At 41.7% G+C, this 14,547-nt stretch overlaps 2 protein-coding genes across 4 annotated transcripts; both read left to right on the top strand.

Annotated features, from left to right (window-relative positions):
* The first annotated feature begins 4,822 nt into the window (after positions 1–4,822).
* On the top strand, positions 4,823–11,509 carry scml4 (Scm polycomb group protein like 4). 2 transcript variants are annotated; one of them, XM_053444912.1, is made up of 6 exons: positions 4,823–4,975; positions 5,753–5,955; positions 6,650–6,776; positions 8,916–9,128; positions 9,301–9,446; positions 9,622–11,509. In XM_053444912.1, exons 2-6 carry the CDS (start codon positions 5,758–5,760, stop codon positions 9,745–9,747), a joined length of 810 nt encoding a protein of 269 aa, XP_053300887.1. In that variant the 5' UTR covers positions 4,823–4,975; positions 5,753–5,757; the 3' UTR covers positions 9,748–11,509. The 2 variants fall into 2 exon arrangements, with proteins under 2 accessions (XP_053300887.1, XP_053300889.1); XM_053444914.1 differs by lacking the exon at positions 4,823–4,975 and having other exon boundaries at positions 5,637–5,955; positions 8,919–9,128.
* Positions 11,510–11,935: 426 nt separating this feature from the next.
* On the top strand, positions 11,936–12,957 carry LOC128460260 (mitoregulin). Of its 2 annotated transcripts, none has more exons than XR_008342190.1 (2): positions 11,936–12,218; positions 12,666–12,957. XR_008342190.1 is itself a non-coding variant. In XM_053445357.1 (2 exons), the coding sequence occupies exon 1, from the start codon at positions 11,991–11,993 to the stop codon at positions 12,159–12,161; it is 171 nt and encodes a 56-aa protein (XP_053301332.1). In that variant the 5' UTR covers positions 11,936–11,990; the 3' UTR covers positions 12,162–12,164; positions 12,666–12,957. The 2 variants fall into 2 exon arrangements, 1 of the variants encoding a protein (XP_053301332.1); XM_053445357.1 differs by having other exon boundaries at positions 11,936–12,164.
* The last annotated feature ends 1,590 nt before the right edge of the window (positions 12,958–14,547 follow it).

The following is a 14,547-nucleotide window of genomic DNA, read 5'->3' as shown; positions in this document are numbered from 1 at the left end:
CCTCCCACCAAGTTTCGTGGAAATCCCTCCAGTTGTTTTTGTGTAATCTTGTTCACAATCAAACAAAAATACAAACAAACAACAGATTCTCATATACATTCACCTGAAACGGAAGCCCTCTCTCTATCCTCTCCTCGTGCTGCACTGCATGAAGAACACTTAATGGGAGTGTGTGTATTTAGGAAATCACGTCGCTATCAGGTTTACGTTTTTATATAAATTCATTTAGTCAGAGGAGCAATTATGTCTCACGATAAGATTCCTTCCGTCTCGACAAACAGCATTTGCTAACAATCCATAAAGATCTGGAATGAAGAAGTCTTTCCCTCGACATTAGTTCCAGCAGGACGAACTACCGCCCGGCAGAAAACAAGATGGGCTCATTCAGCATTGTAACAGGGTGATAATGTGAACATTTCCATCAGCTCCAACAAGCCTCACCACTTCCCTCTCTCTCATCATCACCCTCCTTTGTTCCATCCAATTCAGAGGAGACTGCAAGCGCAAGTTAGTTCAAGTTAATCAGTGAGTCCAGAGCCCTAGAGGCCAATTTGAATTCACTTTACAGCACAATAGACACATTGTCCCCTACACTTTTATCATTAGTGAAGCCATATTCTCCCATTAGCTCTCAGTTTATTTCTCTGACCTCTGAACAGGCACGCGCTGCTGTAATTAGACAACCGCCAATTTATTTTGCTGATTAAATATTCCTCTATACCCTCCTTGTTCTTTCTTTCTTTCGTTCTTTCTTTCTTTAGTTTTTTCTTTCGTTTCTTTCTTTCGTTTCTTTCTTTCTTTCTTTCGTTTCTTTCTTTCTTTCCTTCTTTCTTTCTTTCTTTCTTTCTTTCTTTCTTTCTTTCTTTCTTTCTTTCCTTCTTTCTTTCTATCTTTCTTTCTTCGCAGTGATCAGGGGAGGGAGCAGCATTAGGTCCCTCTGACACAAATGCACTCAACCAATCAGGAGTCGGTCTCAGCTGTCAATCTCACCCCATTGTCACATAATCAAATAACCAAATAAAACCAAACTGACCTGAAGAATTAAGAGTTGGACAAACATCGACCCTACTACAGTATCTAAAAATGACAGGAACCATCTTTGAGAGAAAGTTATTTGATTATTATTTTGACTCATTATTTTGTTTCTGTGTCTCCTCGACAATAAGAAGGAGGTGGGATTTATGACCTCTTCTGCAACCAGCCCGACATTTTGGTTTTCTTTTGGGGGAGCAGTCATGTCCTCCATCTTTTGGATCCAATCTATGGTTGTTGAGTGTTTTCTCTAATTTTTCCCCAGTGCGATGTATTTTGCTCTGTGCTGGTGGGCTGCGAGGATATGAGCCTGAGAGGACGTTTGAATTTCAAACCTGACTCCTAACTGGACCCCCCCGCCACCTGTTTCCTGGTTTCCGGGCATCCTCGGCGAAGGCGTGCGGCTGCGCCTGGATCACCGGGACCAGCAGGGACGAGGCTGCTGGCACCTGGTCAACGTGGAGGCGGAGCCAGGGCCAGCTGTGCAGAGAGAGAGGAGCTGGGCCCCTGAACAGAGTAAATATTAATGCTAGTGAATCTCAGCACTTTATTTTGAAGTGATTTGGTTAATTCAATTGTTTTGTATTTTTTAGCCATTTATATTATTATTATTATTAACAACAATATTAAATATATAATATATTGAATTATTATGACCAGCATATTAAAGCATACTAAAATAAACTGTAGTTGTATCCAGAGTTGTACATTTTATGTTGAAATTGTAAAAAACTAATTCTGTAAAGTCACTACAATACAAGGACTCAAGTAAAATACATTTACTTTAAAAATTCCAAATTCCTACATAGTACTTGAGTAAATATACTACCTATGTTAAACATCATTATAAGGCCAAGGAAAAAATAGGAAGGATGAATTTGATATTGTCTATTTCAACTGGTAATTGTGTGCACGTGTGTGTGTGCTTAGGAGAAGGTCATTTAAGGATTCTTGGATGATATTTATCACATTTTCCTTTTTGTATCTCGTTTTAGCCATTACTTTTATTATTATTATTAACAACAATAATAAATATATAATATATTGAATTATTATGACCACCATATTAAAGCATACTATAATAAACTGTATTTGTATCCAGAGTTGTACATTTTATGTTGAAATTGTAAAAAACTAATTCTGTAAGGTCACTACAATACAAGGACTCAAGTAAAATATTCAAAATTCCTGCACAGTACTTGAGTAAATATACCACCTACGTTGAAAATCATTATATGGCCAAGAAAAAAAGGAAGATGAATTTGATATTGTCTATTTCAACTGGTAAATGTGTGCAAGTGTGTGTGTGTGTCTGAGGACAAAGTCGTCTAAGGATCTTGGATGATATTTATCACATTTTCCTTTTTGTATCCCTGAGAAGAAAAGAGCAACACTCCTCTCCTTCCCTTTCCTGTGGAGTGTGTTGTGTTATTAACGGTCTCAGCCGAGATAAGGCGGCACAATGTGTGTGTCTGTGTGTGAATGTGTGATTTCGCCTCTTTAATACACACATAGCTGTTTATGTGTTTATTTATTCCCACCTTATCACATGACTTTGGTGCAGAATCCGATTCTACTGTCTGTTACCATGGCGACGCCCTGCCTGAGCTGTAAATAAATTCGGGGTGGGGGGGGTTGTTACATTGATTAGAGAACACACACACGCTCACACATCCACACAAGCGCACACACACACGCACACTAAAGAAAGGATGTATAGTTTCTTGTTTGAACGCCGAGGTGTCCTGCATGCATCTTGGTGGGTGAGTGTGTGTCTGTGTGTGAGTGTGTGAGACGGTGTTCACACAATTTGTCCGTGTGTGTGTAGGTGTGGAGACGCATTAGCATAACTCACTTCATTGCAATTTGGCCCCTTCACAAGTGAAAACAGATACAAAATTCATGCCCTGCAACCAGTGATTAAGTTATGCTAATCGGGGCTGATCATTGTTACTGCGGCCGCCACCACACCAAGTGCCTTCCTCTTCCATTCAGCAGACGGAGGCAGTGGAGGACAGTATCAAATGAAACTGGTTTCACTGGTCTGTTAATTGTTCAACTGGCCTTAAGCAAATGAAGCTGCGGTCCAAAAACGTCTTGGTGCAGCCGGGCAAAGCTTTTTCTTCTCCTCCTCCCCCCCCCCCCCAAAATAAAAAGGTTGAGGGAGAGAAAATGTGGGTGTTAATGGCACCCCCCCCCCCCCCCCCCGTTCCCATCCCCCACCCGCCCCCCCATCCCCCACGTCCAATTCTTTCTAAGTAAAAGATGATTATCTGTTCTCTCTCTCTGCGTCTGTAATGTGATGCACCGTAATGGGACAGGACTGACTGAGGAGGGACATCAGGACTAATCTCACTGTGTAATTACTTTATGATTTATTGGCCGCCCACACACACACACACACACACACACACACACACTCAATTCACGGTCCCTGTAGATTAAGTGTGTGACTGTTTGCCAACACTCTGTATCATAGCCTTATTGTCCCAACACCTTTATTGTCCCTTTTATTTTATCACAGCGTCTGGGCTCCGAGCTAAGAAACAATACATTTAGCCTGGCCTGTCACATTCAGTGTCGAAACATCTTGTGAGTCAACCCCTTCACGTCCGACTCCTTTACAAATCTCTTCACTCGCTGGCAGCGGCTGTGCGAGCATAGCGAGGCCAAGCAGGCGTTTGATCCCCCCCCCCCCCCCCCCCCCATTTGAAAGGTTAACCGGATTTTGACTGAGTGTTAAAACCCCACAAACGTGGCTTCAAATGGGAAATCGGCATAGCAACCTGAGCGTAGCTAATCGATATGTGGCGGCAGGCGGGTCAAAGCCCGAGTCGGACCCCACGCTTGTAGCCTATGAGAGCATTCAAGCACCTGCAGGGCTGTGTTTTTCTTTTTCAATGGGGAAACCAATCAAACATAATCTTTTATTCCTTCCACGTGTTCTTTTTATTAGACATAAAACAAAAGCCACATACTTGAGGTGACACAAAGAGAGAGGAAGTCTATAAATAAAAAGGAAGGCTCTGGCAGAAATATATATTTGATCCCAAACAACAACAGCAGAATAATCCTGACGAGATTCGGCTTGAAGCTTTTGACAAAAAGAATTCATACTACTTATACTTATATATTATATATTCAGATTTTGGTGCAATCATTTTTTTGTTGTTGATGAGAACCGGCTTCTTGTGCAGAACATTCCTGAGAAATGATTTCACTTCTCAGTTTGTAATCCCCGGACGCGTGTAGTGCAAAAAACTCTGCACAGCTTGAATCCCCTGTCACTTGTTCTGAGCCGTTTTTTGAAAACAGACAAGGAAGATCCTGAGCTGCTGTAATTACATTACGATCCCCTACACACACACACACACACACACAAACACACACACACACAAATTTTAGGTACCATTTTGGGATTTTACATTCATTTCCTGCAGAACTACTTTTATAATAATCATAACCAATACTTACCCAACCCTACTCTAACCCTCACCTTAACATTTGTCCCCCAAGGTAGCCTATGACAGAAACACACACGCACACGCTCATATAGACGTTGCTTTGAGCTCAGCACGTCTGCCGGCTACCGCGGGATGTTAGAAGCGTGTTGCCATGGCAACCCAAAGGGGACACACAGGGAAAAGGGGGTTAGGGTAGAAGGGAAGGGGGGTAGGAGGGGGATGTTTTAGAGGAAGGTAGTCGGAGATTTAGGAACAGACAGAGGGGGGAAGGAGAAGGGGAGGCAGAGTGTGTGTGTGAGAGAGAGAGAGAGAGGTGTGCAGAGATGCCGGTGTCTTGAAAGTGTGCAGCAGCAGCAGCAGCAGCAGCAGAGAACAGTGTAGAGGCAGACGGGTTGGAGATCCATCGGGGGAATATCCAGAAAGCTGCTGCTGGGGTGAAGCATCACGCAGGCAGTGATTACCAGACGGCTGTGTGCATGGTAGGCAATGCAGCACTCACATTGATTCATGTCTGTGTGTGTGTGTGTGTGTGTGTGTGCTTGTGTGTGTGTGTGTGTGTTCATGTTGAGGGTTGTTTCTCTGTGCGATTTGACGTGAGGTGGAGGATGGTGGGGACACCGCATGTTCACGTGCTCCCTCTGTCTCTGTTCCTGCTTCTCTTGCTTTCTGCGGATGACCCGAGTGTTCTTCATCACAGGAAGATGATTTCATTATCCACCGCTCTGCGATGAGGCTAAACCATGTGTGTGTGTTAATTAGCCAAACAGAGACAAAAGAATAATGGGTATAGACAGACAATTAGTGAAACATTCTCTGCTGAACTTCTGCGGTGCTGCTCAGCTGGTAACTCACATGCTCGCTCCTAACACAGGCAAGGGGTGTGTGTGTGTGTGTGTGTGTGTGTGTGTGTGTGTGTGTGTGTTGTGTTTGTGTGTCTTTGTCTGTCCCTCTCTGTGCAGTAATGATATTTATTGCAATCTTTGCAGCTGCAGAGGGGGAGGGGTGTGGCAGACTACAAAGCTTTATGTTGCTTTGTTTCTATTTCCTATATTTTCTGGGCGGGTGGGTGTGCACATGTGTGTTTGCATATATATGTGTGTGTGTGTGTGTGTGTGTGTGTGTGTGTCTCTGGGGGAAATAGTCTGACATGTACATCTCAGCTTCCGCTCCACTTTGACACAGAGGCAGTGGTGCGCGCAGTTTGAAGTCGCCACTTCCTGTTACTCTCAGTTTAATAATCTCCCTGTCTCTGTCAGGTCTGATGAGTGCCCTGTCTGTCGGCTCTGAAATGCAGTCTCCAGCCCCCGGCCCACAGTTTACAGTGGGGCCGCCGGGGAAGGTGCCCGGCAGGAAGAGAGGACGCCCTCCCATCCGTAAGCTGGAGTTCCAGAGTCACTATGTCGAGCCTCTGTCGCAACTCAAAGTCCCGAAGAAGAGAGGCAGGAAACCTGGCTTCAAGGTAACTTTCACTTTACTAAGCTTCCAGGAATCTGTCTGTGTCTGCACAGGATGTGTTCAGGCTATTCAGTTGAGTGTAGGTCACAATGTGGTGCTGGAATCGGCTCTGGTTTTGGCATCTCTAGTAGTATTGGTACTGATTGTTATTGATATTTGATATGGTGGTTCTGTTGATAGTGGAATTACTTTGAGAGCCTCCATTTTTATTTAAAGGGGGATTCCGGTGTTTTTCAACCTGGGCCCAATGTTTATAAATATGAGTGATCGGCTTAGTAGATTGTCTCCGCCAGCAGCTGCAACACAGTAGCTGTGGCTGCAAACTAATCTTATGGGGCAACTGCTATGGAATATCCACTAAAACAGCTTTTTTTGATTCAATATTCTGATTCCGATTCCCAAAGCTGTAGTTGTACCATTTATTTACACACGCTCATGTATAAAATACCAGAATTCCCCTTTAAACCCTAGTATTTCCCCTAATAGACTCATTACAAAATATTGTTTTCTTATGTTCTATAAGAATCCCAGCTATAAAGGGACATTACTGATTTGTATGTGTGTGTGTGTGTGTGTGTGTGTGTGTGTGTGTGTGTGTGTGTGTGTGTGTGTGTGTGTGTGTGTGTGTGTGTGTGTGTGTGTGTGTGTGTGTGTGTGTGTGTGTGTGTGTGTGTGTGTGTGTGTGTGTGTGTGTGTAGCTGAAGCCCAGGATGGTGATGTCCTTGGCCAACTCTTCTCCGAACAGCACACCAGAACCGGAGATGGGCTCAGTCCCACAGGACGCTGCCATCGTCCCCCACTCTACCACACCACAGGTCCTAACAGGTAACACTACACACACACACACACACACAAACTCACACACACACAGTTTGACTTCTACAAGGCAATTAACTGTGTGATTAATTAAATGAGGGATATGATGTCAGAAAGGATAAGAGGTCGAATTTTCTAAGCCTCAGATCTGGGGCTGTTCAGTCTGAGGAAGGTGGTCTTAACATTACACGTATTTCACACCCGGCTTGACTTGTTAGTGACTCTCTGGTATGAAATGTGCCCTCCCTTCAACTCTTTTGTGTTTATATCTTATCTTTTTCATCCCAGCTGACTTCTTTATTCCGCTCAGCCAGTGTGTCCTCTTTGTTCCCTCAATACATCAGTCCCCCGTTCTCTGTGAGAGGAGATATTCTTTTAGATGTAGAACATTGACTCTTCTGCATGTCTGCATGTTAAATCAAAACCCCCAGGAGTGTCTGTGGGTTTACTGTGTGTGTTTACATGCTTTCAAATCAGAAACGCATGCCTTCCAACAGAACCCAAACACATCATATTTCATATTCTCGTCTGTCTCACCACTTAGCTTCCCTCTTCTGCGTTGCCTCTGGAGAGTTTTTTTAATCTTTCACTTTCACATACAACCATCATTTCTGTCTTGCTCTTTTTTTTTCGCCCCCCCCCCCAAGGCCTGTCCTGCTCAGAAATAGCAAATATTTTAAGATTGCATTCAGCGTATTTGAGGTGGGAATGGGAATGGGAATCTCATAAGGACCAGCAGTTTGCTCTTTGTTCCAAATCATAAAAAGTGTTTGATGTCACACTGTAGACGTACAGAAGCAAAGCGCTAAAAAGACACACGCACACACACACACACACACACACACACACACACACACACACACACACACACACACATACATCAAAACCAGTTTACTCCCTGTGGTGTATGTCACTTCTCTGGTAGAATTGGAGAAGCCTTTCAAAGACAGTCCCTGCATTTCAAGCATACTATTTGGGATACTGTCTATGTTGAGCGCATTCCTTTATAGATTCAGATTTTTTTTTCTGTCATATATTCTCAAACAATGTTTATCCAAGAATAATTGAAGGATTAGGATTCTAAAAATGAAAGAAACTAATGGAATTCTATTAATATATGAAGGTTTACTATAAGATTTAAAGGCTTGTCTGTAAATAACCCTCCACCGTCACATCACAAGCATAAACACACACAAGCAGATCTTATCTCTCAACCGACCTTTTCGAGGACAAAAAAATACATTTGACTTTTGTGTAGCACAATGTTGATTCAACTAATTCAAAGTATTTCCAGCTTATAAATCTGTTACCAGTTAAACCTGTAACTGCTCAGCTTTGGTGAGCCTAAAAACAGAACCTGAACAAAGAAAGGGGATTCATTATAATTCCTTAAACAATTTCATCTTTTTCACATCCACACAGTAACAGACTCAGGGGCTTCAAGATGTAGCTCATAATTATTAATAGCTTTTATCAGTATTCAAACTGCTCTCTATTGCAGCATTTAAGTCTGCAGATGTCATATTGGTCTGACAGAAAGGTAAATTGGTTGTGCTTAAACCTTAGACTATATATACTGTATTTTTAAAGATGACCAGAGATGAAGCAGAAATTTCCCAGATATTACATTTGGAACCCAAATATACCTGAAATGACAGAAAGAGCGATCATATCATCCAGCTTTGTGTGTAGTCTATAATTTGGCTTCTACACATTTTTATGGTCATTTGTTGTACAAAGTTGTTTAGTGTTAAACGGAAGATACCTCTTCATGGTTTTACACCCTATCTCCATTTTAGAGTCTGTCAGACTGTTAACATTAGCATGCTAACACAGTCACAAGCATAATGCTCACAAGATGATTTAAACTAGATACAACTCATTCATCCAATAATGCCATCGTCATCAGCTTTGCAGGTATTAAGGTATTACGTTATAAACTAAAGTTCGAGACAAACGGCAAAGTTGATCTGATAAATGAAGGGCTAACTCAAATGTTAGGTGATTTATCGTCATCCTTGAGGGGGACGTGGATATGTTCTCCTGATTTCATCCAGATACATTCTTTGAGTAGCTTGACAATATTAAATACTAAGACAATATTGTCCATATGGTCTTTAATGATGTCACTTCCTGTTGTTTCTCTAGCAGAGACACCAATGCCTGATGACTTCTTGTGTGACCCACCAGTGGACTCCAAGCGCTACGCCATCGATCCCAGTGACTCGGCTTTCAATGTCATGACGTCGCAGTACCAAACAAAGCACTCGTATGGTTACCGTGGCAGTAGTTGCTCTACCCCGATGGCTTTGTGCAGACAGGCGTCCAGCCCAGCAAGCTTCCAGGAGGCAAACAGAAATGGTGAGGCTGCGGGGGAAACCCTTAAAAAGATGAATTGACCATGAACAATGCAAATTCCTTTGTATTGCTTCCACAGAAGAAGGACTACAGATAAATACGAAAGAATTTGCTAGGAATCTCTTCCCGTGATGTTAAGCATTTGGTCATGAAATCCTCTCTCTGTGGAACATAGGCTGCAGCTCAATGCCAGACTCTGGAGAGTGCAAACGTCCTGTTGGTAAGGACCCATCGAGCTGGGGTGTGGAGGAGGTGGTTTGGTTTATCAAAGACGCCGACCCTCAAGCCCTGGGTCCTCACGCCGATGCCTTCAGGAAGCATGTGAGTCCTAGTGACTTTATATTGTAGTCCATTGCCATCGGCCGATAATGTCACACAAAATATATTGCAAGAGATTTAATATTTTACTGTTCCACATGTAAAGTTAACTGCATAACCAGGTAAAATATGTGTTAAAGTGTAGATTCTCAGTAAAGTGGCTGTGCATGTGTTTCAGGAGATAGACGGAGACGCTCTGCTCCTGCTGAAAAGCGAGATGATGATGAAGTACCTGGGACTGAAGCTGGGCCCCGCGGTCAAACTCTGCTACCACATCGACAGGCTCAAACAGAATCGGTTGTGACTTTCTGCAAAAGGGTCAAACACCTTAACAGCTTTCACTAAAACTGAACCAGTACTTAATCTCTCAGACTTTCTCAACCATCAGCATCAGCTCATGAACGCCTTCGGCCTGGGATTGCATACTTGACGGCTTTTAATGCATCTGCACCACATTTTGTTGACAAATTGGACACATTAACTGTAAATAATGAGACAATTTGCAGCTGAAGCTTTTGAGTGTTTTTTTTAACCTTTATTTACTGGTTATCTGAGTGGTTTTACATTGGAAATAGTTCGGCTCCACGCAGATGGCAGCTATTGTTTTATTCAAATGTGACTCTGTGTGAATGTGAATCATGGACACTGCAGCTACACATCAGGAGACCAACACAGACGGTGTTCTGACCTGGTGTTAACTTCTATCCTGAGTGATCTGATCACAAGCGTTCATCGCTAACTGTAGACCTGAAAGCATCCAAATGTATGCTCAACGCGTCCTGACAACCGAACACTCAGAGGAGATCTGTGAGGCATGTGGCCACATGAGAAAAAAAATAATGATTAGGAGGCACATTCAGGACCCATGTCATCCAGTCACCCATGTGACTAGATCTCTCAAGACGGATTTTAGTACCAGGTCTGAACAGGGCCAAAGACAGAGATCTTAAAAAACGTTGTGCTTCGTTACCTCAGTAGCATGTTGTGACTTCAAGATGCCTTGCTGCTGATTATCTATTTTGTTCTATATTGATTATGATGGTTATGCAGGTAACTCTCAAACTCTTTATGAAGTTAATGAGCAGTAAGTAAAAGCTGCTGTCTTCGGAAATCAAAAAGAAAGCTGCACAAAGTCAAACTTGTATCAGCTGGAAAATAGAAGTCCTTAGAACCATTCTCTGTTTTATCCTGATAACAAATAACATAAGACTCCAGAAAGAAACAACGTGTCTCATGAATAAACATGGACTTTCAACATGTTCACATATAAATTGCAAATCGTGTCACACTCGTTGGTTTCAATATTGAGTTACAACCTTGCAACTGTGTCAGAAGGCTGCAAAGTGTTGTGAGCCATAGCAACTGGTAGCAAACCCATAAAGGTTGATGCTCAATGAAACCACTACTGCCATAACACTGAATCACTCTTCTCATACAGTGTCTATGTGTGACTTCCTGATGAGGCCAGTTTATATTCCTCTCATGCAAGTTTTGCATTAATTCATCTTCACACTGTAAAATGTGTGACGTAAAAAATCCTGAGCATTAAGAGTAACAGCATTAATAATATTTGAAGCCATCAAACACGCTTTTGTCTTTTAAAATAGTACAAGCAACTTTTAAACTCGTTGATTAATCTCATGCAGTATATGGCCGATTTGTTTAATTTGTGATTTAACATTGTTTTTTAAAATGTATGTACAGTTCTCAATATTAGATATTTTGTGTTCAAGACATTTTTGTTAATTTGCTAAAAAAAATGTCTGCCACAAAACAGACTAATGTGAATTACAGCATGTATGTATGTATGATTCTTTGTGTATTCCAGGAGTGTCTACAGCTATGGACTACTGTCATCTTCAGAATAACTTGATCTGATAACTGGAATTCAACGATTTGTAAGAAACGTTGTTTCCCAAAACCAAAATATTTTAAAATGTCTTTATTATTATTTGACTCACCCTAACCCTAACCCTAACCCTATTTACCTTTCCTTCCTTTTAACAGGAATGTTTTTTTTATAAAGCGCTCTTTTCCCAGAAAAAAATAAAATGTTTTTAAATGAACTCTGGATTCATTTAAATTTTTATCAACCGTTTGTAGTGTGGGTCAAAAGCAGCAATAACATTGAAAACCCCATTATCATTATTATAATTATAATTATTATTATTATTAGTAGTAGTAGTAGTAGTAGAAGCAGGGTGGTAATAATAATACAAATAATAATAATACACTAATTATTAATATAGTATTATTATTAGTAGAAGTAATATCAGGGTGGTAGTAGTAGTAGTAGTAGTTGTTGTAATAGTAGTAGTGGTAGTAGTAGTAGTAGTAGTAGTAGTAGTAGTTGTAATAGTAGTAGTAGTAGTTGTAGTAATATTATATTGACAGTGTGTAAATGGTTTCCGCACTTTTATTTTGGAGACCACGAGATTATCGTTGCTGTAGTATCGCGGGATTTGAGCGGATCTCTTCCTGGTTGACTGTTTTCATGCCGCCGTCTCCAACGTGCGCTCCACCGCCGTCTGCGCTCCAGAGGTGAACATGGCAGTCGTCTCGGACAGGTCGCTGCAAGTGGCCGTGGTGGTGTCGTTCGCCGCCGGCTTCGTGGCGGGCTGGCAGGCCAACAGGATGAGGAGGAGGTTCCTGGACTGGAGGAAGAAGCGGCTGCAAGACCAACTGTCAGCGACTCAGAAGAAGCTGGATCTGGCCTGAGAGGTCAGGACAAGTACTCAGCTGCTGTGGGACTACAGGCCTGTACTCATAGGAGAAGTAATAGTACAAGTAATAGTCAGTATACATAACAGACCATATGTGTACTACTATACACAGCAATATACTCTTATATAACCTGTTTCAGATCGAATGCTTTAGTCCATCTACTTTCATACATTCTTTGCAATCACTTCTTAAAACCCACTTTTATAGACTTGCATCCATGTGATGTTTTGTTTCTATTTTTCTTTTTCTTTTCACCTTTCTTTTACTTGTTTGTTTTCACATCACAGCTCAATATTTATCCATTCAATTTGAACACGTACATGCTGCACATTTTTATTCCTCTTATCTTTACTTTTTGTGCTTTGCTGTCTAAGCACTTTGTAAACTGATTAAAATGTGCTATATAAATAAAGATAATTATTATTGTATTATTTCCCTCCTATCATTGTTTCCCTAATGATCAGTGACTCGTGACTGTGTTTGTCCTTCACTTTTCAGATCCTTGGTTCAGATCCGGAAGAAGCTGCTGTCTCCTGGACGAATGGAGAAGACTCCTCATCGTGATCGACCTGCTCTGCCACCCTGTTCCTGCCACACCTTCCTGATCAAGAATGGACTTGATATTTACTATATGGAAACACAACCATACACACCTACACATGGCAGCTTCCTGCCTGCCCTCAGACTCTAGTGCGATCAAATACATGAACTGTGTCTGCAGTGTTTTTCCTTCTCGGCGTGTCTCCTGTCTACATCTGGTCCAATAAATGATTGTGTTTTTCATGTTTTATCTTTTGTTGGTTTACTTTTCATTTGGATGGCCAGTGACTTGGGTCTCATTGAGGGGACCCAAGTCCCCAGGGTTCTCTCTTGCAGGCAGGGCAGGCAACACATTAGTGAATAAGTATAAGGTTATGTTTCATTTTTGGATTACACTGCAATTAGCTTAACAAAACCAAAAACACATCTGTGATTCCAGATTCACAGACTTTAAATGCATGAAACAATGTTATTAAGTAAATACATAATATTTTCTCATAGTGGTGGTAGTTCAGTGCCCTGATGCTTAACCTGAAAGTGCATCGCAGTGCTGCTGCCTCACCACTGGTGTGTAAATGTCAGTTTGTGACACATGCATCTTGTGGAGAATGTGAGAAAACTGTAAATACTTACTGTATAACTATAAATGCAGTTTATATATCAGCAAACATTTCCTCACCTAGTCTTCGTTGCAGGTGGGCGTGAACCTGATCAGTTCCACTTTATTAGTGTTACTAATATTAAAAGCTCAATTCACAGTTTTTCTGAATTGATAAAACACATTTCCTCTCAACACAAATTCAACCCAAAACTCAAGCTAGACTCACAAAACCTTTGGCTTGTCTGGCAAAATCGACAATCGACTCAAAACTATTGGACTTTTTTCCAAAACCAGACACTGCCGTCAGATAACACACACAGCCAGCCCATGCATAAACACTACAGTGCATAAATAGATGCAAAACACTGCACTCTGAGCCTGGCAGGAAAACACAAACAAATGTATTTACTCTAGGATATTTGCACTATCCTGCAACTTATATGCAAACAAGAAAACCTGCAGCAAATAAAACTAAAAACACAGTAAATCATTGTGTCAATCAGATTCTGCCTCAGCATCGAACCTCAGAGGCCAGGTCAGGCCACAGGACTTCATCTACACCACAGGCAATCCTGAATGAGGTCGACCATCCAGAGGTATTGATGACATTAAATGGTCCTTAAATAACCTGATTGGTCATGTGTGTCCTCAGTCATGAGTGGTTGTGTGTTAATGATAACAACAGGGTGTTAGCTGGGTTTAACCTTTGGGAGTTCTGGGTTTCATTCTGAGCTTTATTTCCAGTCTGTGGTTCAGAGCAGACATTACAGGTTTTACTTTGAGCGAGGGCTCCATCTGCTGGCTGAAAGTGAGAATCACAGCCTAACTCCGCTCTGTCACACACCAATCACATTGCCGCGTCAGATCAGCACAGGCACAGCAGCTTGTCAGTAGTATGACTTGTGTTGCTTATATTACCAGAACTATTAAATTCTGTGATTTTAAATGTTAAACTATGTCATAAAGCAAGAAATGTGAGCTGAAATATATAAAGGTTCAGTGTGAAGAGTCTAGTGGTGAAGGTGCATGTCGCAGCTGAACGCCCCTCACCTCCCCCTCCCCTTCCAATCAGGAAAGAGAAGCTGTAGTTGCCTTCAGTTGTCATAAGAACTCAAAAGGTGTTAAATTTGTGAAAAAATTAAAAAACATGGCGGAGAGAGGTGCCGCTCCAGATGTAAATATAACGTTTTTAAATAAGGTAAAGAAAACAACAATTCATCAAATTTAGATGAGACACAC

Source organism: Pleuronectes platessa, chromosome 17, assembly GCF_947347685.1.
Source record: "Pleuronectes platessa chromosome 17, fPlePla1.1, whole genome shotgun sequence".
Lineage (NCBI taxonomy): Eukaryota > Metazoa > Chordata > Actinopteri > Pleuronectiformes > Pleuronectidae > Pleuronectes > Pleuronectes platessa.
This window is presented reverse-complemented; position numbering and strand designations above follow the sequence as displayed.